At 46.9% G+C, this 26,003-nt stretch overlaps 1 protein-coding gene and 1 pseudogene across 1 annotated transcript in view; both read right to left on the reverse strand.

The window, feature by feature from the left end:
* The window catches only part of LOC103218261 (contactin-associated protein-like 4), a 202,213-nt gene that overhangs the window by 145,832 nt on the left and 30,378 nt on the right, over positions 1-26,003 (reverse strand). Inside the window, exon 2 of the mRNA XM_073020237.1 lies at positions 17,121-17,231. Within this exon, the coding sequence (XP_072876338.1) occupies positions 17,121-17,231 (111 nt within the window). The remainder of the gene's footprint in view (positions 1-17,120; positions 17,232-26,003) is intronic.
* On the reverse strand, positions 9,531-9,626 carry LOC119625567 (small nucleolar RNA U13; annotated as a pseudogene).

The following is a 26,003-nucleotide window of genomic DNA, read 5'->3' on the forward strand; positions in this document are numbered from 1 at the left end:
GGGGCAGGGTGGGCAACTCCACCTGGCTCAGGGAACTGGCAGCTGGTGACATGCTGAAATTAGTCGCTTCGTACCCTTCTTGGACCAGGATTGAACCAGGAGACCCCTATGCCGGCCCCTGGTATGACAGGACAGGGTGGCAGGTGCCGTCATTGCCCAGGTCAAACGAAGGGTCTGAGGCTGAGGGGCTGGAGACGTTTGTCCAGGTCCACACCAGTCACAGGTGCTGGAACCAGAGTGCAAACACCATTACTCTGAGACAGAGCATCTTCCTACTCTCTCTGGAAGGAAGGTGGCCCCTCCAAGGAATCCCGACCCATGGATTCCCAGTAACCACAGCAGTGCCTGGAAGGAAAGAACACCACCTCCCTGTCCAAGCAATGATGAAGGGACAGACACAAAAGGTGAGATGTGTTTCCAGAGGTGATTACCTGCCCACAAAGAGCAGAGGGTGTGCAGGACACGGGACGAGGCAGTGACGATGCCCAGGAGGAGCTCCCCACAAGGCCAAGGGCCCAGAAGTGCACCGCGAGGGCCGGCCACACAGGCGGGTCAGCTGCCAGTAGTTGAGTTACTAACATGCACATGGAAAGGGATTTTAGGAACAGCCAACTACAGGAAGGCGGTGTCCAGTGGAGGAGAAAGGTGGGCGTGGTGGAGGCCCTGGGAGGGGAGGCCCTTTCGCCGCCATCAGCTGCCCTCTCCACAGGTTTCCCTCTCCCACGAAGACGGCCCCAGCAGAGCTCATGGGTGATTAGGAAGGAGGCAGGAGGGCCTGGGGTCTCCTTCCTGAAGTTCTGCATTTGGGCATTAAGGCTGGAGACAGGAGCTGGAGAGGAGAGGCTGGCAGGGCATTCAGACTCCACCTGAATCCATTCTCAATATAAAAAATTCTCAATAAAGAACAGCAGAGAAATTCTTCAGCCTTGTATCAGGCATCTATGGAAAACCTACGAGTATAACCACACTCAACAGTGGAAGACTGGCTGCACCCTCATGCTCAGGAACAAGGTCAGGATACCTGTGCTTACCAAGTCTACTACCTATCACGACAGATATTCTAGCCACAGCATATGGAAAGAAAAAGAAACAAAAGAAATCCATATCAGAAAGGGAGAAGCAAAATGGTCTTTATTCACAACAACATGATCAGATATGTGGACAATGTTGTAGAATCTAAAAACTGGATTGAACAAATATGTAGTTTTAGCAAGCTTTCAGAATACACTGTCAGAATGCAAAAGTAAAATTGTATGTATTTTATTAGCAAGGAATGTTATAAAATAAAATTTAGAAATCCATTTACAAAAACATGACAAAATAAAATACACTTAAGAGTTAAATCTGACAAAAACTGTGCAAAGTGTGCATAGCAAATACTAAAATGCACATCTATTAAAGAAGACCCAACTCAGTCAAGACATGTTCTGTCTCCAGGGATTTGAAAAGCCCACATGGCCAAGATGTCAGCTCTCCCCACATCGACCTCTCCATTCAATGCAATCCCAGTCAAACTCTCAGAAGCCATTTTTTTTGTAGAAATTGACAAACATTGTAAAGTTCATAGTGAAGCTCAAAGGACCAGGAATAGTGAAACTACCTGATAGAGAAGAAGACATACACCTGGCTGCACCCCCTGACAACTATGTCCTATGAAGCTGAAGCACACTGAATAGCCTAGCACTGGGCGAAGACAGGGACGTGGACCTTTGGGGCAGGAGGCCAGAGGTCGGCTAGTCGTATGTGGCCAACTGCCTTTCCAGTATCCAACATCCATTCTTAATTAAACACACACACAAACACACACACACTCTTTTTGCGAAGACAGTTGAGCGAAAAAATAAGTATTTTCTAAAAACTATGCTAAAAAAATTAGATATTAGAAAAAGGACTTTGTTCCGTACCACACACTGTGTAATTTCTTTCTTCAAGATGAATCATGAGAAGTTAAATATAGAAAACATATGGCAGAAGACACAGGAGAAAACTGTTGCAACTTTGAGTTGTAAGAAGTATTTTATCTATGCTACCACAGAGGATAATTTCTTTATAAAATGATACATTCATTTTCATCAAAACAGGAACTTGCTCTGCAAAAGACATAAAAAGGTGAGCAACACGCTGAGCGAAAATATCTTTATCTGCAACTCACATATCTGAATATACAGAGAACTCCCAGCACTCAATAATTCCAAAGCAAAAAACCCAACAACCCAGTGTGGTGAAAACACCGTAAGTGTTGCACAAACTCTTTTCCAAAAAAGATAAATACAGGCAGAATGAGCCATGAAATAGTTCCTGACAGCTTTATACAACAGGGGACTACAAAAGAGAATTAAAACCAGATGCCCCAGTAGGTCTACTGGAATGTCTAAGATGACTAATCAAACCAGGGGTAAGATGATATCAGCCACTTAAAACTCTCATACGCTGCTGGTGGAAATGTAAAAAAACCTCATAAAATGCTTCAGCAGTTTCTTAAAATATTTACCATTAACCCACTGAATTACCCAGCAAGGCCATTTCCAAGTATCTACCCAAGAGACACGAAAGCATAAGTGCGCACGAGACCTGTGGAGCGGTGCTCAGAGCAGCTTCATTCCTAACATCCCACACTGAAAACCACACCAACGCTCCTCAGCTGGAGAAGAGACACACAAGCCGCAACGTATTCATACAAGAGACATGAAAGCATACGTGTGCACGAGACCTGTGGAGCGGTGCTCAGAGGAGCTTTATTCCTAACATCCCACACTGAAAACCACACCAACGCTCTTCAGCTGGAGAAGAGATACACAGATCGTGATGTAGTCATACAAGAGAGCAGTGCTCAGAAAATAGGAACAAGTAACCCCAAAAAGTGCAGAAATATCAAGATCATTGGGTTGAGTGACAGAACCCATATTCAAAAGAGGACCTAACAGAAGATTCCAGAATGTTCAACAGCAGGAGCAGCCGTGCTAAGGAGGAGGAGGCCAGGGCAGTGACTGTCCTGAGTTGGGGGCCATGCATGGGGGCAGCATGCACAGGGTGGGGCCACTTTCTAGGGGGAGGAGTGTACTGAATTGCCTTATTGGTGAGGTCATCACAGGAGCACATGCATTTGTGAAGTTAAAGGTGTTAATTTAAACAATATTAGGAAACTAAGTAGGTGAACATTTCACTCTTGGGTACATAGATATTTACAGCTAGAGTCCTCTGTCCTCTTCCTTAAAGAGTGTTTTCAAACCATTCATAATCTTTAATTAGTAGGGGAGAGAGAGAGAGATAAAGAGATTGAGAAGGAGAGGAGAGGAGAGAAGAGAAGAGAGAGATTCTTGCAACTAAGGTAGTAGGCCCGACTTGACCCTGGAAGGGGGCTTGAACCCTGGACCAGATTGAGGACTAGCTAAAGCAGGGAAGAGACAAAAGTCTCCCTTAGACACACCCTCCAGAGCCATGTCACTTTACAATTGCCATGGCAACACCTGCCATGCCCCTTTACATGGCAACAACCCAAAGACCCAGAAGTTACCACTTCTTTTCTAGAAAGTTCTGCATAAACTGCTCCTTCATTTGCAGGTAATTAAAAGTGGGTATAAATAGGAGTGCAGAGATGCCTCTGAGCTGCTGCTCTGGGTGCACTGCCCATGGGGTAGCCCTGCTCCATGAGGAGCAAGCAGGACCTCTGCTGCTGCTGTGCACGGCCACCGCCTGCCACCACGGGCCACCCTGGAATTCTTTCCTGGGCAAAGCAAAGAACGTTTCTGAGCTAAGCTCCAATTTTGAGGCTTGCCTTCCCTGCCTCACAACCATAACATGTCAAAGCATCAGAATGTGGAGACAGAGTGACAGTGAAAGACAAGAACCATAGAACATTTTAAACCTGTTAATGTTGTATTTCAAAATCTCAAAAATCTTTGTTCTTCAAAGTTCAACAATGTGATTATTTCTACAATACTAAATGCATTTCGGATTTACAGGAAGACCACTTTTAGTAAGAACTGAAGTGTTAAATACCCAGGCGATGGTCATCTTAGCTGTTGGTACAATGGTTCCTTTTACTTTTACTCTGGGAGTATCTGAAGGGATCTCAGATTTCAGGATAAGAATGGCTCTATGTGGCTGGAGGAAAAGAGAAACCCCCAGGTAGCTGGTTCTTTTTCCCTGGTGTTTAAAATTCCATCACATTTATAGTAGCCTGGTGTTTATCTAGATTGGAAGAGAAAAAATCACTACAGAAACTGTTTTTTCCTAATGTTGCAAAATAACTGTCATATGAGGATCAAAGCTGAGCTAAACCTGCTGGTGAAGCAGGTCCTGGGTGTGAGTGACCACTTGCCGCACACACGCGCTGTCTCTAGAGAACACGGAGTGGCCCAAACTCGAACCCGCCAGGGACTCAGCACACAGGAGCCCCCATGTAGTTAGTCAGTAGGGAGGCTACTGCAGAGGAAAACGGTTCTCAATCCTCATGCAAACACCTGACTCAGCTGTGACCACGTGCGTTCACCCCACAAGCCCGACATCAATTTGCTTGTGATGTTGTTTGGTTCTGTGTCCCTGGGAGGAGGTGACGGGATCGTGGAAGTGGATTTTTCATGGACGGTTTAGCATCGTGCCCTTGATGCAGCGCTCTTGGTAGTGAGTTCTCGCGAGACTTGGTTTTTACAAGCGTGCGGCTCGCGCTCTCTGGCCCCGTCACTGCCTGTCCCCTTCACCTTCCGCCATGATTGGGAGTTTCCTGAGGCCGCCCCAGAAGCAGAAGTGGCTATGTTTCCTCTACAGCCTGCAGAACGGTGAGGCAATTAAACCTCTTTTCTTTATAAATTAGCCAGTCTTGCTTCAAGCGTTCAGAAACTAGCCACTGCTGGAACTACTGATGGGCTGTGGGGATGGTTGAGAAGCCATACCTGATTTCACTTGTGAGATAAACACTCGGATTTCCTGAAGCGGTTTTTTATGCATTGTTACTGAAAGTGCAAGTAACCCCTTTGTTCTGGGCACTACAAATGGTTCTATTTTAACAACCTTATGATTGATATTAATTTTTAAAGTTTTACTTGATGTGCCAAATAAACTGCAAAAATATTTTATAAAATTTGAATTGTCGATTCATGTTAATACTAGGCTTCGGTGACTCTGACTGTGAACGTTGAGGTCAAACTGTTGGCCACATCAGCATCTCACATTCCCACAGGCAGTGGAGGAGAGCTCCGTTCCTCACACCTCCCTGACGCTTCCTATTTCTGTCTCTCAGATGATGGCCGTTTTAGGGGGTGTGAAATGGCGTCTTGTGGTTTTGATTCTCATATCCCCAGTAACTATCGATGTTGATAATTTTTCAGTGTGCTTATTGGCCACTTGTAAATCATTTTTGGAGAAATGCGGTATTTTGACTAGTATAGAATTATTTATATTTTATTGTTGTCAGAGTTTTTAAAATATTCAAGTTACAATTATCTTAGATATATGATTTGCAAATATTTTCTCCCATTCTGTAAGTTTTCCTTTCACTTTTTTAATGTCCTTTGAAACAAAAAGTTTGTTATTTTTAAATAAATATAACGTCTTTTCTTTCTTTCTTTCTTTTTTTTTTTTGAGACGGAGTCTTGCTCTGTCGCCCAGGCTGGAGCGCAGTGGCCGGATCTCAGCTCACTGCAAGCTCCGCCTCCCGGGTTCACGCCATTCTCCTGCCTCAGCCTCCCGAGTAGCTGGGACCACAGGCGCCCGCCACCTCGCCCGGCTAGATTTTTGTATTTTTTAGTAGAGACGGGGTTTTACTGTGTTAGCCAGGATGGTCTCGATCTCCTGACCTTGTGATCCACCCGTCTCCGCCTCCCAAAGTGCTGGGATTACAGAGATGACTGGAGCTTTGGAGTCAGCTTTGGAACCAGCAAATGGGAGTCCTTGCAATGGCCCATTTGGGTGTTTGAGGGGTTCGTGTCCCTCAAATTCGTGTGTTGAGATCTTAACCCCTAACGTGGTGGTGCCAGGAGGTGGGATCTATGGAGGTGATGAGCTCAGGAGGGCAGAGCCCTAGGGGTGGGATTAATGCCCTTTGAAAAGTGACACAGAGAGCTCCCTGCCCGCCTCTCCTCCTGGTGGGAATACGAGAAGAGGAGTCTGCAGCCTGGAAGGTCCTTGCCAGAGTCTGACCGTGTGGACACGCTGATCTCAGAGTTCCCACCTCCAGAATTGAGAGAAATAAGTTTCTGTCATTGATAAGCCACCAAGTCTATGGTACTCTGTTATAGAAACCTAAACTAAGACAGTCCCCTGAATTTGTTCTTTCTCAGTGTTGCTTTGTATTTTATTGAGGGTCATTTGCACTTTGAAATAAACTTTAGGATCCGCTTGTTAATTTGTGAAAAAAAAGGTCATTGGAATTTTGAAAGGGATTTCATTTCCTGTGGATTCATTTGGAGAAATAGCACCATTTTAAAAAATGTCTTCTAATAAATGAATGATCTGTCTTTCCATTTATTTTTTCTTTAGTTCTTCTTAACAATGTTTTGTGTTTTTCAGTATATAAAAGTTGTGCCTCTTTTATAAAATGTATTCCAAGAGATTTTATGCTTTGTGAGCATAAAATAAAAAAAATTTCTTAATTTTATTTTGAATTTTTATCTCTGAAGTACAGAAATCCAATTGATTTTTATGTTTTGCTCTTGTAACCTGAAAACTTGCGGAACTTGTATATTAGCTATAGTAGCTTTGTGTGTGTTTGTGAATCCTGAAGACTGTCTGCATACAAGATCATGTCATCTACAAATAGAGAAAATATTACTTCTTCCTTTGTAATATTGATGCCTTCTTCCTAATGTTCTTGTCCAGTTTTCCCGGTGAGAACCTGTAGTACAGTGGTACCCAACCGTTTTGGCACCAGGGACCGGTTTTGTAAAAGACAATTTTTCCATGAACTGGGGGTGGAAGGAGTGGTTTTGGGATGGTTCAAGCACATTACATTTGTTGTGCACTTTATTGTTATTATATATTGTAATATATAATGAAAAAATTATACAACTCACCATAATGTGGACTCAGTAGGAGCCCTGAACTTGTTTTCCTGCAACTAGAGGGTCCCATCTGGGGGTGATAGGAGACAGTGACAGATCATCAGGCATTAGATTCTCATAAGGAATGCACCACCTAGATCTCTCGCATGCATAGTTCACGATAGGGTTCCCACTCCTATGAGAATCTAATCCAGTCGCTGATCTGACAGGAGGTGGAGCTCGGGCAGTAATGGGAGCACTGAGGAGCAGCTATAAATACAGATGAAGCTTCACTCACTCACCAGCTGCTCAACTCCTGCTGTGTGCCCTGAGTCCCAACAGGCCATGGACCAGAACAGGGGTTGGGGACAGACTGCTGCTCTAGTACAATATCAAATAAAATTGGCGAGAGCAGGCAATCTTGTCTTGTGGTTGCTCTAAGGGGGAAGCTTCTGTCTTTCACCATTAAGTGTGATGTTAGCTGTTGGTTTTTGTAGATATCGTTAAAAAGTTATTGAAGTTTGAATCTATTTCTAGTTGGTTCATTGTCTATCATGAAAGAATGTGGGATTCTGTTAAATGCTTTTTGTGCATCTATTGATATTATGCATTTGTCATTTATTCTGTTAATGCATTACATTGATTTACTTCTGGATAGTAAACAAATCTTGCATTTCTGAGATAAGCCCTACTTAGTCATGGTGTGTAATTCCTTATGCATACTGCTGGATTCAGTGTTCTGATATTTAATCGAGAGTTTTTGCATCCATATTCTTAAGAGATATTCGTTTGTAGTTTTCCTGTGAGGTCTTTGTATGACTTTGGTATTTCAGTAATATTGGCCTCATGCAATGCGTGGAGGAGCGTCCCTTCTTCTCTGTTATTTGGTAACAGTTTTGAAAGATTCGTGTGAGTTCATCTTTATATGTTTGGTAAATGTAGGCATGAAGCAGTCAGGTCCTGAGTTTTAGTTTGTGGGAATTTCATAATTACTATTTTAATCTCTTTTTTGTGATATGTTCAGATTTCCTTTTTTTCTTGAGTCACCTGTAGGTTTGTCAGTTTTTAAAACATTTTTGAATAACCGTTTGGTGTTTTATTTCCTTCTCTTTATATTATTTTCTAGTCTCTATATCATGAATTTAGACACAACCCTATGATTTCATTCTTTTGTCTCTTTGGGTTAGTTCTTCTTTTTCTAGGTTCCTAGAGTGTTAGAGCATTGACTTAATATCCTTCTTATGTTTTAGACATATGCATTTAGAGCTATAAATTTCCCTCTTAGTAATGCTTTGACTACATTCAATAATTACATTCAATTTTTGTATGTTGTGATTTTTTCTTCATCTCAAAATTAGAAAACTAATTTACTTCCTCATTTTTTGTTGTTTAATTGATACATAGTGATTAATTCCCTGTATGTCCTTCTGCTGATGATGCCTAGTGATTCCACTGTAGTCACAGAAGACACTTGTGTGCGTTCATTACTTTTAACTTTAGTCAGGTTTCTTACATGTCAGTGTGTGATCTTCCTGGAGAATGTTTCATGTGCAGTTAAGAGTGTGTGTTCTGTCGTTGAAATGTGGAGTGTTCTAGAATGACCACTTAGATACAGCTGGTTGATGGCACAGGTCAGTTCTGTGTCCTTGATGATTTTCTGTGTGGTTGTTCTAACAACTGTTGGGAGAGGGGCCTCAAGTTCTAAGACTTACACTTTGAGATTCCTCTATTTGTCCCTTCACCTCTATTAGTTTCTGCTTCACATCTGTGCAGGACTGGTATTTGGTGCACAATTAGCATACACAATTAGTATTGGTATATATTGTTTTGAGGTTAACATTTTAAACATCACTGTATAAAGTTCCTTTCTGTATTTGGTAATTTTACCTGCTCTTAAGTCTACTTTTTTTGATATCAGTATAGCAACTCCTGCTTTCTTTTGATTAATGTTTGCATGACATTTCTTTTCCCATCCTTTTTCTTTCAACCTGTATATGTCATGATATTTGAAGTAAGCATTTTGTAAATTGCATAAAATTGGGCCATGTTTTAAAATCTATTTTTCAAATATCTGTTTCTTAATTAGTGTGCTAGTCTCCTTACATTTTATGTCATTATTGTTATGCTAGAGATTAAGTACAGCATTTTGTTTTTTTGTTTTCTGGTTCTTTTATTTTTTTTGCTCTGCTTTTCATTTCCTTGTTTTTTTCTACATTCTATGGCAAGAAGCAATTTTTAACATTGTCTTTTGGCTTATTTTTGTATATTTGTGTTTTTCTTTCATCTTTTTATAGTGATTGCTCTAGATATTACAATCTATATACATATAAATTATATATAATAATACAGTATAGAATATATAAAATCACAGTCTAGCGACATCATCACATGACCAGTTTGATTATAATGTAGAAACCTTATCTCCTTCTCAGTTCTATATTGCCTTCCCAATATATAACAGAGCTGTCTTAGATATCATCCCAACAGATATTTAGAACCACATCAGAACCACTTTAACCATCAATGAGTATTTATTCATTTGTTTTAAGTTCATGTCAGATAATGTGCTAACGTCACAAGGTTGGAGGGTGACACATCTCACACGTGTGCATGAGTGTCCAGTCGTCATGCTTATGAGCTAAAAATGATCGTATTTTTTTGCTGCTGTATTTTTCTTCCTTCAGGATCATATTAGTTATCTAAGCTTCATAACAAAGCACCAAACTGGATGGCTCAAAACAGGAGAAGTGCATTGTCTCTTAGATGTAGAAGCCAGAAGTCCAAAGGCAAGGTGCCAGGAAGATACATCTTCCCTGAAGCCCATAGGCGAGAATTCCTCCTGGCCCCCGCCTGACTTTTGGTGTTGGGTATCGATCCCTGGCATGCCTTGATGATGCCAATCTTAGCTTCTGTTGTCACCTGGTGTCCTCCCTGTCTGTCAGTTTCCAAATCACTTTCTTCTAACCATAGCAGCAATTATATGGGATTTAACACCCACTCTACTCAGTATGACCTTATTTCATCTGTGAAGACCCTATTTCCAAATAAGATCACATTCACACATAGGAGGAGCTAGGGCTTTGTATCTGTCCATTCTCCGACTGCTATAAAGAAATACCTGGGACTGGATAATTTATAAAGAAAAGAGGTTTAATTGCCTCTTGGTTCCACAGGCTATACAGGAAGCATGGCTGGGAGACCTTGGGAAACTTACAATCGTGGCAGAGGTGAAAGGAAAGCAAGCATGTCTTCACATGGCCAACAGGAGAGAGAGCATGAAGGAGGAGGTGCCACACATGTCTAGACACCCAGATCTCCTGAGAGCTCACTCACTATCGTGAGAAAAGCAAAAGGAAAGTCCCCCCGGGACCCAATCACCTCCATCTTGGGAAGGTGTCATCCTCCTCCAACATTGGGGATTAGAATTCGACATGAGATTTGGGGGGATGCACAGAGCCAAACCATATCAGACTGAAGCGTAGCTTCCTGAGGGGACATAATTCAGTCTGTAACAGTGATGTGCCAATAGCCCTTCTCATTCCCTTTTTGTTTAGAGAACTTCTGGTAGTAGGTTTGCTGGTGGCAAAGCCTCTTTGCTTTTCTTCTTCTGAGAATGTCACCCTGGGTTGACAGTTCGTTTCTTTCAGCACTAAAAATGTTGTGCCACTTTGTTCTGATCTGTGCAGCTTCCAATGACAAATCCACTCCCATGTCAATTATTGTTCCTCTGTGAGGAAGGTGTCATTTCTCTCTTGCTCCATTCAATCATGGCTTTTGTCTGTCATGAGTTTTGATGCATTTTACTATGATGTGTCTTGTAGGAAGTTCTTTGGTCTAATCCTGTTGTGGGCGTTCACTTGGGTGTTAGAATCTGTGGATTTATGTCTTTGGGAACATGTGTAAAGTTTTCAGCCACAAAGTTTTCAGCTACTTTGCAACCCCACCCTTTTCCTCTGCTCCTTTCAGGAATCTGATGCCACAAGGGTTAGATTTCCTTATTACAGCCCCACCGATCCCTGAGTCTCTGGTTATAGATTTCTTATTACATCCCCCCAAGATCCCTGAGTCTCTTATTATAGATTTTCTGATTATGTTCCCCACAGATCCCTGAGTCTCTGGTTTTTGTTTTTGTCATCATTGTCATCCTATTTTCTGTCTCTTGTTCAGACTGATAAACTTCTATTTCTATTGTTCTATCTTCCAGTTCACTGATTCTTTCTTCTTCCTGTCCATTCTGCCGTTGAAACCACTAATGAAGTTTGTGTGTGTGTGTGTGTGTTTGGTTTGGTTTGGGATTTGTTTGTTTTTAATTTCAGCTATTTTATTTTTTGTTTCTATAATTTTATTTGGTCATTATTTTATATCTTCCATTTCTTTACTGAACTGTTTTTATTTTTATTTGTTTCAAACATGTTTTAAATTGTTTATGGAAGAACTTTAAGATGGCTGCCCTGAGGTCTTTGTCAGATAATTCTTACAGTGCTGCCACTTCAGTATTGGCATTACTGATTGCCATGTTTTACTCAGCTTTACATCCCTGGTTCTAGGTATTACAAGTAATTTATTATGAATATCCTTCTTATTTAAACCTCATTTAAACCGCTTATGTAACTGCCTTCCTGGGACCCTAGAGGGAAAGGCATGTGCAGCTGATGCCGCCAGGTGGAAGGGGATCCCCATGGTCCCTGCTCAGCCTCCCATGGCCCTGGGAGAGGCCACCCTGCATTCCTAGTGCGATGGGAGGGGGGTCTTTCTCTTGTTGCACATGAGCGCAGAGGGTCTCACGGTGCAGACCGCACTGTCATTCCAGCAACCACCTGTGCATTCCAAGGCCTGATTTTCCGCCCCCAAATTATCTCGCTTTTAGTAGTTCATGGGGACTGCCTGATTGACTACATCCTGTGTGGTAAAAGACCGACACACATTTTATTTAAAGAGATATATTAAAATTCAAGCTATACCTAAACTCCACACACAGAAGCAGTGACTAAAGGATGGGAGTCAGCTGTGCCGCTGTGGCACTGCTGGAGTTATCACTGACACTGGCTGACTGTTACATTCTTCTTTAGCTATGAAGTCTCTCACGGGCCACTGAATTCCCTCTACCAAGGAAACTGAGCAAGTCTCTTTGCTGAGAGCCTGGTGGCTTCGAAGCCCACCAGAGCAGCATTCTGGGTGAGAGAGGACCTCAGAGCCTCTCTCCTCTCCCCTGGGGACAGTGAAGTGCCCTGCACTGTGGCCGCCTGCCCTCTGTGACCCGGGCACAGCCACCCTCACATCCTGAACCCCTGCCCCGCCCTGGAGACACAGACACAGGAGCGGTCCACGGCTGTACCCCTCATCCTAGGTTTCGCTCTCTGCAGTTTCAGCCACCTGAGGTCAACAGCAACTTCAGGAATAATGTTTCACCACTTTAAATCGCACCCTGCTCTAAGAAGCCTGGTGAAGTTGGCCTCAATGTGAATCACCCCCTCATTCAGTGTGTTCAGTCGTCTGGGTGACCATTAGTCATGGACACTGCCTGCTGCTGAGGCCAGACCACCAACACCGTCACAGCGTGTGGACCTGGGACTACCACAGAGGGAAGTGTCACATGGTCCACGGCTGCAGAGAGTGTGAAGACCTGGGGCAGGACAGAGGGAAAGGTGCCACGTGGCCCACAGCTGTAGAGTGTGTGAGGACCCGGGGCAGGACAGAGGGAAAGGTGCCACGTGGCCCACAGCTGCAGAGAGTGTGAGGACCCGGGCCCCTGCAGAAGGAAAGGTGCCACATGACCCATGGCTGCAGAGGGCATAGGGACCGGGGACCACCACAGAGGGAAACGTGTCGTGTGGCCCATGGCTCAGCATGTGTGGTCGCTCACCTCTCTCATGAGGTGGGCATGTGAGCATCTCAAGAAGGGGCCTGCCATACAATGAGATATTTTCAGAGAGAGAGAGACCACGTTCACGTAACTTGTATTACAATATTTTGTAATAGTTCTATGTTATTATTAGTTTTGTTGTTAGTCTGTTATTCTGCCCACTTTGTATTTAAACTTGATGGTAGATCTGTGCATACAAGCAGCAGCGTGTTCTATGTTGGTGCCACCCGAGATTCCAGGCACCCCCTGGGGTCTTGGAGTGGATTCCGTCCACAGGGAAGATGCTGTGCTTGGAGCATTGCTGGCTTTCTGCCCGTTCCTTCTCTCACTGTGAGGTCCCAGCATGGCTGTGGAAACCTAATGTTTTTATGTGCTCCTGATGCTGAGTAATTTATGTTTTATTGGTGTCCTCGTTCATGCCCAGATCACTCGTGCAGCCATCATTCACAGCCCAATCCCAACCCAATGAGAAATGCGAAAACACCAGAATGCCCTGCGGTCTGTGATAACTCACTCTCAATCTGCAATTCTTTCTTGAGGGCTGCAGGCTATCAAGAGGGAGAAAAATAGAATAAAGCCCAATCAAAAACAATGAATTAACAAGTAAGAGATAATTAAAATGGGCTGGTTTAAACTTAATTAACATGCAAATAAAATTCATTGAAGTTGATATCTTGCTTCATTATGAGCTCTGGGAGAATAGAGACTTAAAATGATTTCTGTTGTGGCGGACCCTGATCCTCGAGCCACTCAGGCTGACAACCTCACCCTGCCAGCGATGAGCCCAGACGTATATCTGTTCCTAAATTTACACAGAAGCGCAGAGGATAAGTTTAGTGATTTCAATATGTTATCCCCTTTCACTGCATAAGCTGTGAAAACTTTGAGAGTAATTGATTGAAGTATAGACTTTTCTAGTTTATTTCCAGAAAAAATATTGTGTGTCTTCTAAATGAGTACAATGATTAGGACTCAAATAAGAATGAACAATGAATTTTCCTAAACTGTTTCTCCTTTTGTTGTGTTTCAGTGGCACAAAAATATCCCTTTTCTTTGCTGTGACAGTGTGGATAAGCCAATTGGCCATGGAATGTGGCTGTAATCGCATCTCTCTTTGTGTTCAGGGATAAAGCTAATCCACTTAGAGACAGATATTAGAAATTCAGATGTAATCGGGCTCAAATAATATCATTTGAAGAAAAAGACAGACTGCCAAATGAAGTATACATGGAATAGCTCCTTTGAGTGCGTTCTGAACAGAGAATGGCACCAGGTCGGCCCTGTGGCTGTGATCCTGTGGGGCAGGCTCAGGTGTGAAGGTGAGGTGGGCTGAGGTGTGAATGTAGGCCAGGTTCAGGTGTGAAGGCAGCAGGAGCTCAGGTGTGAAGGTGGGGCAGGCTCAGGTGTGAAGGCGGGGCGGGCTCAGGTGTGAAGGCGGGGCGGGCTCAGGTGTGAAGCTGGGGCGGGCTCAGGTGTGAAGGCGGGGCGGGCTCAGGTGTGAAGGCGGGGCGGGCTCAGGTGTGAAGGCGGGGCTGCCAGGGCTGCCAGAGGGAGTAGTGGGGAAGCAACAGCAAGGGTGTGGGGGATGGGGGAGGGTTGGGGAGCACTGCTGCAGGGCAAGGGGTCCTGCAGGGCAAGGGCTCATACCAGAGCTCAGCCTCCCTGGATGCTGTCATTTAAGGGGCCCAGTCCTGTGCGGGCAGCACCCCAGGAAGAAATGTCAGATGGGGCCCATGATGAGCTGAGGCTGGGACACCTGTGAGTGGAGGGGAAGTAGAGCCCCTGGAGAGCAGGAGTCCACGGAGGCCCCTGCTGGGGTCCCAGCCTGAGTCTACCCATTAAGGTCCTGGCCCAAGTCTACCTGCTGGGGTCCCGGCCCAAGTCCAGGGAGGCCCCTGCTGATGTCCTGGCCCAAGTCCAGGGAGGCCCTTGCTGGGGTCCCAGCCCGAGTCCAGGGAGGCCCCTACTGGGGTCCCAGCCCGAGTTTACTTGCTGGGGTCCTGACCTGAGCCTAGGGAGGCCCCTGCTACTGTGTCAGCCCAAGTTCTGGGAGGCCCCTGTTTCTGCTTAGAATCTTTTGTGCAGGGGAAGCCGTGGGATCCCTGACCGCTTGTCCCACGAGGCAGTCACAGTGGGAGGCCAACCCCAGTGCACAGCCATGACCCGCGGCGAGATACTTCCCACAGGAACCCAGGACTCCCGTTCCTACCTGGTATCCAACACAAATGCCAGAGACCTCTGTGTTCACACAGCTCATGCCACCTCTTCACCAAAGACCCCTTATATAGTGAAATAATTTTTAAATTGCAATTTAAAATACAAAATGACAAGGTGTCATCACATGTGTGCAGATCTGTGCAGTAATCAGCACTTTGGAAACATCATCATTTATCTACCAGTCTGTCTATATTAAAATGTAAAATATCAAAACATTGCATACAAATTATGTATTTTTGTGTCACCCAATGTTCACTGTAGTAAATGTGGTCCAGTGTTGAGCACCAGCTCCACACAGATGAGAAGGAAACAGGAGAGTGAGCGTGGAATGTGGCCCTAGAGTCCTCCCCACATGGCCTGAGGTTCCTCCCCACACAGCCCTGGGGTCGTCCCCATGTGGCCTAAGGGTCCTGGGGTTCCCCCTACATGGCCTGAGGGTCCTCCCCATGCAGCCCTAGGGTCCTTCCCCATGCGGCCTGAGATTCCTCCCAACACGGCAGTGGGGTCCTCCCCACACGGCCTTAAGATCCTGGGTCCTCCCCACTTGGCCCAGGTTGCACAGGCACCCCCCATGTGAGCAGCACTGGGCCGGCTGGATCTCCCTGGAATCTGTGCATACATGTTCTCTCCTGCCCTGCATTGCAAGAATTGCAGCACTCTCGTCCCTGTCTCTGTAAGCTTTATACCCCTTCCTTTCCCAGAGCAACTTGGGGCTCAGTTTTGTGCATTTATCTTTAAGCAGGGGCACACACCGCTCAGCACACTCCCAGAGAAGAAGCCTCGACTATGGAAATAAAACGAGCCCAGAGGGCCATAAACGCAGTTTCACATTTGCACTCTCGACAGAGAGAAGGGATTAATTTTGCTTTGCTTTTAATTGGCAAGCATTTTTTAAGACCACTCTTCTAGCTCTCAGTGGGGGGCAGAGCACTAGCCCACAGAAGATGCCACATCTGCCCCCAGAAGCTAGGTTGGGGCTATCTTGTGTGGCAACAAGGCATGAAAGCTGCCAGTCATCTGACCAGGACACTATCCTGGTATCCGGGGGGAGCGGGGAGCAGTGTCATCTGACCAGGACGCTATCCTGGTATCCAGGAGGTGGGGGGCAGCATCATCTGACCAGGACACTATTCTGGTATGCAGGGGCAGGGGGCAGTGTCGTCTGACCAGGACGCTATCCTGGTATCCAGGGGTGGGGGCAGCGTCGTCCGACCAGGACGCTATCCTGGTATCCAGGGGGAGTGGGGAGAAGTGTCATCTGACCCGGATGCCATCCTGGTATCCAGGGGGAAGGAGGTAGTATCATCTGATCCAGACACATTTAAATGGGAAAGAAGAAGATAGAAGAACCAGGGCTAGAGGGATGGATGGAGAGAAAATTCCGTGGCCATTGCTGGTTTGAAGCTGGGGAAGGGACCATAAGCCAAGGAACAGGTGCCTCCAGGCATGGGAAGGAGGAAACAGATGCTTCCGGGTGCCTCCAGAAGGACCCAGCCCTGCCCACACCTTGACCTTAGTGCCGTGAGCCCCACTGCAGACTTTGACCCCCAGAACTGCAAGGGAATGAATCTCAGTTGTTTTAAACCCTCAGAGTTTCGTGGAATTGGCCACAGCTGTGATGGAAATGACACGGCTTCCAGTTCTGTTCGACTTGAAGAAGAATAACTCAATGCGGCTTGTGTACCCAAAAAATGGAATGGTTGTGATAGAAAATACATTTTCCAAGATAAATAGAACCTGGTATATCTATTTCCTGTGCACATTTTCATATGGAACTGGGTATACTCAATGCTTAGGCACATGCCACCCATGCCCTGTCCTGCCCAGTCCCCTCCACAGACCAGTACAGAGAGAAACCCGCACTGCCAATCTTGATCTATGGATAGAACATTTACACGCTATGCATTTCTAACAGAAACATACCTGCAAACCTGTTTGAATAATACTCAGAATTTTATTTTCTGTGCATTAATTTACTTATGACCCCTTAGCAAAAGCGATGCTGATTCTTGAAACTGTATGAGCTCCACCATGGATCAATAAGAGATGGGAAGTGGACCTACCGTCTCTCCGGTTCAGTCTGGCAAAGCTGGGACTGTGGCTGCTGGACAGCTCGGAGGAGCTGCTGAAGGACGACGAGGGTAGGGTGGACACGAGGGGCTCCTCACAGTGATCTGCGGGGAAACACCACGTCAGGTCAGCACTTCGTTATGGCACAGGCTCATGCATGACATCCTCACACATGACACGCACACATGACATGCTCACGACATGCTCACACACGACATGCTCACGACATGCTCACACATGACATGCTCACACATGACACGCACACATGACATGCTCACACATGACACGCTCATACATGATGCACTCATATGACACACTGTAGCACACATGCATACCGGACACGCTCACACATGACATGCTCACACATGGTAACATGACACACACATGCCACGCTCATATATGACATTCTAGCACACGCTCACATGTAACACGCTTATCAACCCCATAGATGACATGGGCCTTCATGGGGAAGATGAGCTGGGGTTGGAAAGGGAGGCCTGCCCCCCGGTGCTCCCACTGAGCCATGGAGGAGTTAGGTTGTAGATGACAGAAGAAAGGAAAGGAAGGTTCAAGACACGGAAGGGTGATGGAAACGTCCATCACTTAAAGAAGAACTAACAATAAAGTCAAATTATTAGAAACAAAAAGATTTCATGAAGAAGTGGGCTCGATAATGAACATTCCAATATTGACCACATCCCTAGACCCCTAAACGGTTAAAAATATAATTTAAAATAATCACGTACAGCCACAGTGAAAACGTAGAGTCTACGAGAACACGGCTCTCAGGACGCCGTAGTCCCCCCGTTACCCGAGGTTTCTCCTTCCCAGGTTTGTTACCTGTGGTCAAAATTGCCCCGCAAACAGCTCAGTACAGTACAGTGAGAGATTCTGAGAAAAAGGGAGACCACGTTCACTTAAATTTTACTACAGTATGTAGTTAAAATTGTTCTGTTTTATTATCTGTTTGTAATCTCTCGTTGCCGTCAGTGTGTGTGCAAGAAAAGTTGGAGCCTCGTGGGGGCTGGTGCTAGTCACCGCCTCAGGCACCCACTGGGTACCTTGCCAGCCTTCCTCCACTGATGGGGGAGGCTACTGTATTCAAGACAAAGCAGACAAAATTATAAAGCTTTACTGGGGGACACTACTTAGGCCCTAAATGGCAGAGACTGGTGCTGTGTTCATGAACCCTGCAATCATGTTGTTCATGTGTGAACTTGGCCTGCTGCTGGGCCCTGGTAGAAACTGCACATGTAACCATGGGCCCTGAGCTGCCACATGAGCTGGGTTTATCTTACGCCCCAATGCCATAGAGTCCGGCATGCACAGCTGCTCTCGTCACCAAATGGATGTGGCGTGTACGTGGTTCTGGTGTAAGCCCTGAAGGCACGAGTGAGGAAGTAACATCCCTGGTCCCCACTCCTGCCACGCGGCTGTCTCTCTCCTGTACCTGTGGCCTCATGGAGAATTCCCTAGATAAGTTGACAGAAGACAAGTAGACTCGGGCCAGTTTTCCAGAAGGTTCTATGCCATGTGCAGGCATCACCCAGAAGTGGGGGATGGCAGCACCGCAGCCCCTGCCCAAGACATCCCTGAGGGCAGTGGGGAGGCGAAATCCCCCCAGTGGTCAGAACTTCAGGCAGTGGTCCTGGACTCAGCACCGTGGACGCCACCCACCAAGGTGACTGGTTACCGCCACCACCAAGTGCCATCACCTGGCAGCAGAGGCCAGCACAGACCCCCAAGGTGGCACCATTCCCCTGGGGTCGGCCAGCTGCCTGGAGCAGGTGGTCACATCCAAGGCTTCCATCAGGGAGCAGTAGCTCCCTGGGGAGCTTTTCTGTCCTGACTGGAACAGACACTCTGGGGCATGGATTTGCCTTCCCTGTGTGCCACACTGTGGCCAAAACTGCCATCCCTGACTCAGAAAGCCCCACCCCACCATGGGGTCCACACGGCATTGCTTCTGACCAAGGACCTCACTGCACAGCCAAAGAAGGGCAGCCATGGGCCCTGGCTCCTGGAATTCCACCCTGAAGCTGTGGGGTCGGTGGGACAGGGGGCAGCCTTCGGTAGTCCAGGTACCGTGCCTGCTCGGTGGTGATGCCGGCAGGGCTGGGGTGAGGCTCTCCAGAGGCGTCATCGGCTCCAAATGAGGCTCCAGTACATGGAGCTGTTTTCCCTGAACCAGGGCTTGCTGGACCAGGAAGAACCAGCAGGTGTTTTGGGATTTTCATACAGTAACTTCTGTTCGAAGTTAGTTATAGTGCACAGGAATACATGCTATCGTGTTATTTCCGGAGAGTTAAGAGTGCACAGGAATACGTCCTATCGTTTTATTTCTGGAGAGTTAGAGTGCACAGAAATACATCCTATCGTGTTATTTCCGGAGAGTTGCAGTGCACAGGAATACATGCTATCGTGTTATTTCCGGAGAGTTAAGAGTGCACAGGAATACATGCTATCGTGTTATTTCCGGAGAGTTAGAGTGCACAGGAATACGTCCTATTGTTTTATTTCTGGAGAGTTAGAGTGCACAGGCATACGTCCTATCATGTTATTTCCATAGAGTTGCAAGCAGACTTTTCAAACTGACTTACAAAATCATCCAGCTTTCCAGTTCCGCACACTTACTGCTTAATATGAAAGGAGATAAGACAGACTGAGATGTCACTTTGCTGGCCATAAATAAATATTAAATACAGTGTCAGGTAACATGATTTTCAGTATTGCTGTTACACAGAATATCAAATAGAAAATCCTTAAAAATAGTACAGGATGGGGAGTGAACGAATGATGTGAAGAGAAGTGGGAGCAGTTGAGAGTGGGCGACTGGCCTCCTGTGTGTGGGCACGTTCGTGTCCAGGTGTGAGCGGATGCTGGGAGGTGGGGGCGCGGCCGAGGCCCGGACGGTGCAGTGAGCATCGCACTCCCAGGCACAGCCGGACACTCTTCCCACCAGTTTATCAGGCAGCAGCATCTGCCACCATTGCACTGTCTAAATAGAAAGAATGAGGAGAGAACCTGCAGCCTCAACTAACCAAACTCTTCCACCTGGGGATGCCGCAGTGGGGCCGACTCTACATCACGCCCACGTGCTCTTCATCTAAATGCTCTCACGGGTCTGTCTCTGCCCTGCTCAGGTGACGTTGGTTCCGAACAGCTGCCAAGGCTGGACAGACCCCACTGTGGCCACCCTGTCCCGCTGAGCCCTCAGGGCCCTCGTCTGTGTGAGCAGCACGGACACAATTCCTGTGGCTCCACCGCTTCCTGCCTCCTAGGACCCTCCCAGATCCTGTCTGTTCAGTGGAACCCCCACGCCGTGTTCATGCTGCTCCTCTCCCCCATCAGCAGAACTTCACCCCTGGCAGGATGGCAGACGCCCGTCTCGTAAGCCACTGTGCGTGGTGACCTCTCACTCGGCATGGCTGTGGCAACGGTGGGCGTGCATAGCAGACACCCAGCCCAGAGTGCAGGGCACTCGTCGCCCCAGCATCCCTACCCCAAGGTGCTGACAGAGCCGTCTCTCCTGTGATCTCAGCAGACCATTCTCACAGGCAATGCTCATGCTCCCCGCAGGTCCCAGGGGCCGGCCCCAGGGCCACAGCTGACACTTCATAGATCAATAGTACAGCCCTCCGACGGCTTCCCAGGCCTCTGCGGGAGCCTCTCATCTCTGTTCTCACTCCTGCTCCCTGGGATCGCCTCTCTGACACTACAATCTCATCAGCACAAGGCTCCAAAACCAGTTTTTCAGTCATTGAAAATAAGTTTCCATTTTTGGTGCCATTTAATTGTACATATGTATGTGTGCATGCGTGTCTTGTGATGTGCACATATGCACATGTGATATGTATGTGTGGACATGCGTGTGAGCATGGCACATAGGTGTGTGCTTGTGTGTGCATGTCTGTACGTGTGTGTGAGCCTGGCACATACGTGTGTGCATGTGCTTGTGTGTGTGTGCATGTAGGTGTGCCTGCACATATGTACATATCTACAGTGGACCCACAGTGAACCCCGGCACCACATATTTGCTTCGTACAGATCTAGAATCAGCTCATTTTACCAACCACAGCTTTCTTCCATGAGGCAAAGGCAACAGAATCTAATCAGAGAAAAGAATTATCAAATAAGTCAATTATTGAATTAGGGCAGGTAAAATGTTTTTAAAATGGCTTTTAAAAGATTCCAACTTCAGAATTTCCAGGTGATGATCTTAAAACATCACTTAGGTTCTAGTTTTGGGGAAAAACTTTTCCCTTCAGAATGATCTCTATTTTTTATTGAGTCCATAAAAACGAAATTCAACTTGGGGAAAACTACCACATAAAAATAAAAACGTGATGTTTTCCGAGTTTCTCAAGAAAATTAAACCAAAAGTTAGTATTTAAATAGGCCAAATAAGATTTTTAAGTGGAAGCTCTCTGAACATAGATTGTTCCACTGCTGACCTGTTCAATCTGGAGTGCACCTTGGTCAGAAGACCTGTGCAAAACACACAGATTACACACAAAAGTAAATTCGAGAATGTGTTTTCTAGACTGACAAAAACGAACATTTCATTACAAAATTTTTTTCTTCTTAAATTTCTACCTGTGTGTATGATGTGGTGTGTGTGTGTGTTGTTTTTTTTTTTGTGGTGTGTGTGTATAGAATGTGTGTGGTATGGTGTGTGTACTGTGTCTCTGTGTATATGTGTGTATGTGTGTGTGGTGTGTGTATAAATGTATGTGGTATGGTGTGTGTGTGCTGTATATATGTGGGTATATATGTGGGTGTGTCTGTATATGTGTGTTGTGTGCATGTCTATGTACGTGTGTATGTGGTGTGTACATAAGCGTGTGGTATGTGTGGTGCCTGTGTGTATTGTGTGTGTATAAATGTGTGTGGTATGGTGCATGTGTGTGGTGTGTGTCTGTGTGTATTGTGTGTTTTGTGTATAAATGTCCAATCCAATGTGGTGTGCAGTATTTCTGTGTAGTGTGTGTGTGTTTAATGTGAGTCACCACTCGGCCTATGGGAATAAAAAAATCATAGCTCTTCTTGGCTCTAAATATTCCATGGAACAAGTTAAACTGGAATAAAAAAAACCTAAAGACATTTGTTGGGAGTGAGATGCACGACGTCCTAACGTAAATTCCAGAACTGAACACATAGCACGATGTGGAGGAACGGAAACCCCTGTGGTGCTGGCCGGAGAGTTCAGTGGGCAGCCACTGGGCGCTCCTGGGCTGTAACTGGTCGAACTAATCCCCTTCTCCTCTAACAAGCCCGCTCCTGGACCTGAACTCCACAGAAACAAAACCTAAGTCCACCAAAGACAAAGAATGCCCAATGCAGCGCTATTCACGATGCCTCTGAAATGGAACCCCCAAAGGCTCGCCCAGATTAGAATCTGGAAACAAGCTTTGGTGTCATTACCGATGGGATTCCATGTCGAAGTTTTGATGCCTCTATTAAAATGGCACAGGTGAGCCTCAGCCACACTGTTGGGCACAGTCAGGCCTGACAGCAAACCCTGTGATTCCCCACACGTACAGCCCCAAATAGGAAAGCCATCTTTTTGGTGACAGAAACCAGAATTGTTGTCCCCGAAGACTCCAGGGGTGCACTTGGCTGCAGGAGACACTCTCAGCTTTGAGTGGACAGGGCCACACACAGTCCTGTCTGTCAAATTTCCTCAGCTCACCCAAAAGCAAAGACGTGCTGCAGATGAGGCAAGAGGCTGGGCCTGGGTGTCCCGCCACTGGCCCTGACATGGAGGGGACAGTGCCTCCGTGTCTGAGGGACTCGGGGTGCCCCGCCACTGGCCCTGACGTGGAGGGGACAGTGCCTCTGTGTCTGAGGGACTCGGGGTGCCCCGCCACTGGCCCTGACGTGGAGGGGACAGTGCCTCCGTCTCTGAGGGACTCGGGGTGCCCCGCCACTGGCCCTGACGTGGAGGGGACAGTGCCTCCGTCTCTGAGGGACTCGGGGTCCCTGAAACCAATCATCAGTATCAGCAGTCCAGATGTTTGGAGATTTTAGAGGAAAAAGACGATGTGCTTAAAAACAGCCCATCAAGACAGAGAGCCAACCAGCTGTACAGGCATTTGCTCAATCCACAAATAGTTTAAGAGCCTGTTGTTTTTCCTTTTATGGAATTGATGAAGATGGTTCAAATCTGGTTCAAACACCAATGATCAATTGCTGACTCGAGCCAAGTTGAGTCTGGAAAATGTCGCCTTGGGTCCACAAAGACCCCCTGAGACCAGGGGCACAGGTGGAATTCACGTTCGAGGGTCTCAGGATCCCACTCTCCGACTGTTGGGAGCTCAGGGGCCAGGCGGACCAGGCAGCCCCACGCGGCCGGCTGCATCTAGCTTCTGCAACAGTGCATTCGCCATATTTAGAGACAAAAGACACAATGTACCTCAAATAGATCTAGATGTTTTTGTAAATAATATTCAAATGCATTTTAAAAATTAAATGAGCAGAATAGCATATTTAAAATACTGAAATCTAAACATCACTTGCCCATCAAGGGCTGGTCAGTGAACCACCTCCCAGTGACCAGCTGGTGGTTCTGGGCTGTAAATATGTAACTCAGACATAAAATACTATTCAATAAAAAGTGTTCTTTCTCTTTTCTTTGTCAGGAAGCATCTGGATTCAATTTATGGAAAGGCAAGTCCATGTATTTATAGCTTTGCTGAGGAGGCGCATGAGTCCTGGCCTTGTGGGCTGTTCCTTGTCACTGGAGATGCCCAGGGGCACGTTTTACACCCGGCCGCTCCGTCTGCAGTGATACCTGGAGGAAGCAGGAGCACTGTGTGTGGGTGCTCAGGTCTCTCAAGGGGCACGTTTTACACTCGGCCGTTCTGTCTGGAGGAAGCAGCTGCACTGTGTGTGGGTGCTCGAATCTCTCGAGGCACATTTTACACCTGGCTGTTCCGTCTGGAGGAAGCAGGTGCATTGTGCGGGTACTTGAGTCTCTCATGGGGCACATTTTACACTTGGCACTCCATCTGGAGTGGTACCTGGAGGAAGCAGGTGGACTGCTGGTGCTCGAGTCTCTCAAGGGGCACATTTTACACCTGGCCGCTCTGTCTGGAGGAAGCAGGTGCACTGTGTGGGTGTTCGCATCTCTCAAGGGGCACATTTTACACCCATCTGCTCCGTCTGGAGTGGTACCTGGAAGAAGCAGGAGCACTGCGCAGGTGCTCGAGTCTCTCAAGGCCGCTTGGCCATGCAGCGGCACACACTGGGGGACCTGGGCACAGGATGGGGGGCTCAGATTTTCTGGTTGAATTCTCCACCCACTCTGGGACAAGGTCGGTGAGTCTGTGATGCTCGCCGTTGGCTGCCACACATCCCTCGTCACTGAGAAGAACAGGTGGAAAATGACATGCGTGGTCTATCCAAAGACCACATCTGGGAGCACCTCGCGAACCATCAGGCAGTAATTCCATTTTAACTTCCAACCCCTAGAACTCGGCAGGCAGTGGGCAGGTGCTGGGTGAGGCGTGCATAGCGTGTCATGTTAGTTAGCTGTGATCTTTCACTCTCTGAGACCCTGATGTCTACACAGCAAGGACACACTTTAACCTTGACTCCCATTGGGCACACATCTTAAACACCTAGGAATTCAACAGTTTTCTGAGGGGAAAGTATTTAGCCCCCACTGTCCAGCCAGGTGCAGCAGTGAGTGGGGGAGGCCTTAATAATTCTGGTTAACGGAAGAAAAGTCTGAACATCCACGATGCCAGGATGTGTTGCACAGGAAGCGTTATTTGGAAGGAATTCACACATTGAGTGAGATCACAGAATTTTCAAATTTGCACGCTCTGCACGGCAGGAACATTAAAAAGACACAGCTGGACCAGCAGTTTGCAAACATTAACTTCAAACACAAGAAGGGTTTGAAATTAGTTATTTAAAGTGGGGCTGTGGGTCCAGAGCTGGCTTCACAGACAGGGCCCAGGCCCCCCAGGTGGCCCCGAGGACCCACATGGGACAGAGGAGCCAGAGGCCCAGCCTCAGGACACTCCACGTAGGGGGCTGCTGACCCCCAGCACCTCCGAGACAGCCCAGGGAGTGTTTCCAGCTCAGTGAAGCGGAGGCTGTAGTCACACACACCATCACACACGGGGTCTGACCTGGAGCAGGGGCCTCAGGCAGTCGGGGCAAACACCGACTCCAAAGACAGTGTGGTGGAGCCACAGGCAGCAGCAGACACCCTGGAGGGAAGGAGGGGCTCAGACAGGAGCAGGGCTTCAGAGAGGCCCATGAGAGGATGGGTGCTGCTGACTCCCATACTCAGACACTCTCGCATGCATGCACACCCACAGATGCGCTCTCACACACAAGTGCTCACACACAGACGCACGGCCATGTTCACATGCATGCACACCCACAGGTGTGCTCTCACACGAGTGCTCACACTCACGCACACGGCCATGTGCACGTGCATGCACACATCCACACAGTCACACACAGGACACCCTCACACATGTCCACACAATAACACATTCACCTGCAGTTACATACAGGTGCACACACTCATGCCCAGTTACAAAATATCATGTGCACTCACACGTGCACACTCATGGCTACCCATGGACACACAAACACACGCTCACACTCCTGTCCCTGTGTCATGACTGGCAGCCCTGCAGCAGTGGTATCCTATGAAGGGCAGGGTGTGACCCAGGGAACCAGGGGCGTCGGGTGGAAGGACAGAAGGAGCCAGTAATCTGCAAAACCAACGATCCAGGAAACAGTCTTGGAAACTCAATGACCGCTGCATGTCATCATTTGAATCTTGCCTTAAACATAGAGCTTTAAAACATTATATGTGTCCCAAAATGAATTAATGTGCTAAAATATAAACT

Source organism: Chlorocebus sabaeus, chromosome 10 (assembly GCF_047675955.1).
Source record: "Chlorocebus sabaeus isolate Y175 chromosome 10, mChlSab1.0.hap1, whole genome shotgun sequence".
Lineage (NCBI taxonomy): Eukaryota > Metazoa > Chordata > Mammalia > Primates > Cercopithecidae > Chlorocebus > Chlorocebus sabaeus.